Genomic DNA, 2026 nt, shown 5'->3' on the forward strand with positions numbered 1-2026 from the left:
TTACATTTTAATTTGAAGAAAAAATAATTTATATTAAGGGTAAAAAAAGGAAAAATTATCTTGTCTTGATTAATGAAAAATGACAAGTAAAATGAGAAATCAAATTAGGAACTTTGAGACGAGTAAAATGGGACGGAGGGAGTAATTTACTATATCGTTAGGTATAATTTTACTATTCATAGAAGATTACCTGTAAAATAATTATTTAGTACAATCTTATTGGGTTATCGGTGTACCAATAAAAAAATCGAAATCGAACAAATAATACAATAATTTTTTTTTTATAAAATTATTACAAAATAACGATAAAACAATAACATTTTTATCGGTATGCTTTTTATACTTTTGTTATTGTGTTATTGGGTTATCGTTATAAAATCATTAAAAAATAATGATAAATCAATAAAATCAATAAAAAAATTTGGTACGCTTTTTGTACTTTTGTTATTGTGTTACCGTTATTTATCCAATAACCTAATAAATAAATAAATAAATAAATATATATATATATATATATATATATATAATAAGTATGTGGTCCTTAATTGGCTTGGCTTAGCACTAATTTATAACAATATTGGTGTCCCCATTAATTTCAGTAGCTTTCTCCTCTTCATAGAAAGCATACCAGCCCATTTTGATCATTTGATGTTTGAAATGGGGAAAGAAAAGCAATTTGCACCTAAAAGAATTCGTAAGAGAAACTAAAAGCAAAGTCAAGTGGTAGGTTAAAGTGGACAATTTTTAAAAAGTGGCCACCTTAATAAAATAAACAACGTAGGTCATTTTTCTAAATTTACAGATTAGACGACTCACTATTATTTTTCCTTGATCATTGTATAAAACGTAAGAAATTTTTATGTTTTACGTGTTTTTCTGACATAATATAAAAAATCCGTACGTACGTTTTTATAAAGTCAACTCCGCTAGTTGACCGTTAACAAAAAAATGAAAAACGTAATAAATTATTATGTTTAGCCTATTTTGATAACTTTTTTAATCGATAACCTATTTTAGTCATTTTTTAAATTCCGTAGCTCATTTTGATTCTGAGTTCCACATCTGAAGCCAAGGGTTCATTCCTTTGCCCCTGTACTAATAAAATTTGACGTCACAAGAAATTGAAAAAAATATTATTAAATATAATAAAATAAGAAATTCAAAAATTTCATTGATAGTTCGTTAAAATAAGAAATTAAAATAATAAAATATTATTAAATATAATAAAATTCCGTTTAATAAATCGTTAAACAATTTCTTTTCTTTTCTTTTCTCCCAACGAAAATCTCCAAGTTGATTGATAAGTCAAAAATAAATTGATTAACTAACAAAATTCAATAGGGCTTAAGAATAAATTTGAAATGAAATTACCAAAGATTAGGTCAAATAAAATTAAGATTTCTTTTAATTTTTGACTTTAGATCGCCATTATTATGCTATTATTACATTATCCAAACTACTAGAAGAGTACTATACTTCCTTATTTCTTCACTGATACAGACTTATTATATTATAGTGAAATCACACACATATACATACATAGTACTATAGTATAATATTAATAATTCTTAAGCTTATGAAATTTAACTTTGAGAGGTTTATCTCTACCAACAAACAAAACCCTTTTCCCATTTTCCACAAGTACTCCAATGTCTCCACAAAATGGTCTGCAAAGATTGCAAACTCCAGGACAATACACAAGTTTGTAAGCATCCTCGTACTTGTCAATCCTAAACCAATTGACCAAAGTTTTGCTTCCAGGATTTCCTTCAACTCCACCAACAGTCACCAAATAACGTTGTGGACTTACTTCAGTGTTAATTCTCCACACCGTGGACGAATCAGAAATTACCATAGACGTAAATTTTATGTTCATATCATCCGATAATCTAACGGTGTTTTCTTTTGGGTCCACAGGTGAAAACCGAAGGCTACTGCCCAGTGCTGATTCATCGGCGTTTTGGCTTACCACTAGTGGTTTGGTCCGGTTCCTAATGGATGCAACATGAAGCCCACCACCATTGCC

The 2026-nt window shown here is 28.3% G+C and overlaps 1 protein-coding gene across 1 annotated transcript; it reads right to left on the reverse strand.

Annotated features, from left to right (window-relative positions):
* Positions 1-1398: 1398 nt before the first annotated feature.
* Positions 1399-2023, reverse strand: LOC124894374 (kunitz trypsin inhibitor 5-like; the record flags this gene model as incomplete). The annotated part of the gene is made up of 1 exon (XM_047405069.1): positions 1399-2023. A coding segment is annotated over one exon (465 nt), but the record flags the coding sequence as incomplete, so codon positions are not given.
* Positions 2024-2026: the final 3 nt, after the last annotated feature.

Source organism: Capsicum annuum, unplaced genomic scaffold, assembly GCF_002878395.1.
Source record: "Capsicum annuum cultivar UCD-10X-F1 unplaced genomic scaffold, UCD10Xv1.1 ctg73364, whole genome shotgun sequence".
In the NCBI taxonomy this organism is placed as follows: Eukaryota; Viridiplantae; Streptophyta; class Magnoliopsida; order Solanales; family Solanaceae; genus Capsicum; species Capsicum annuum.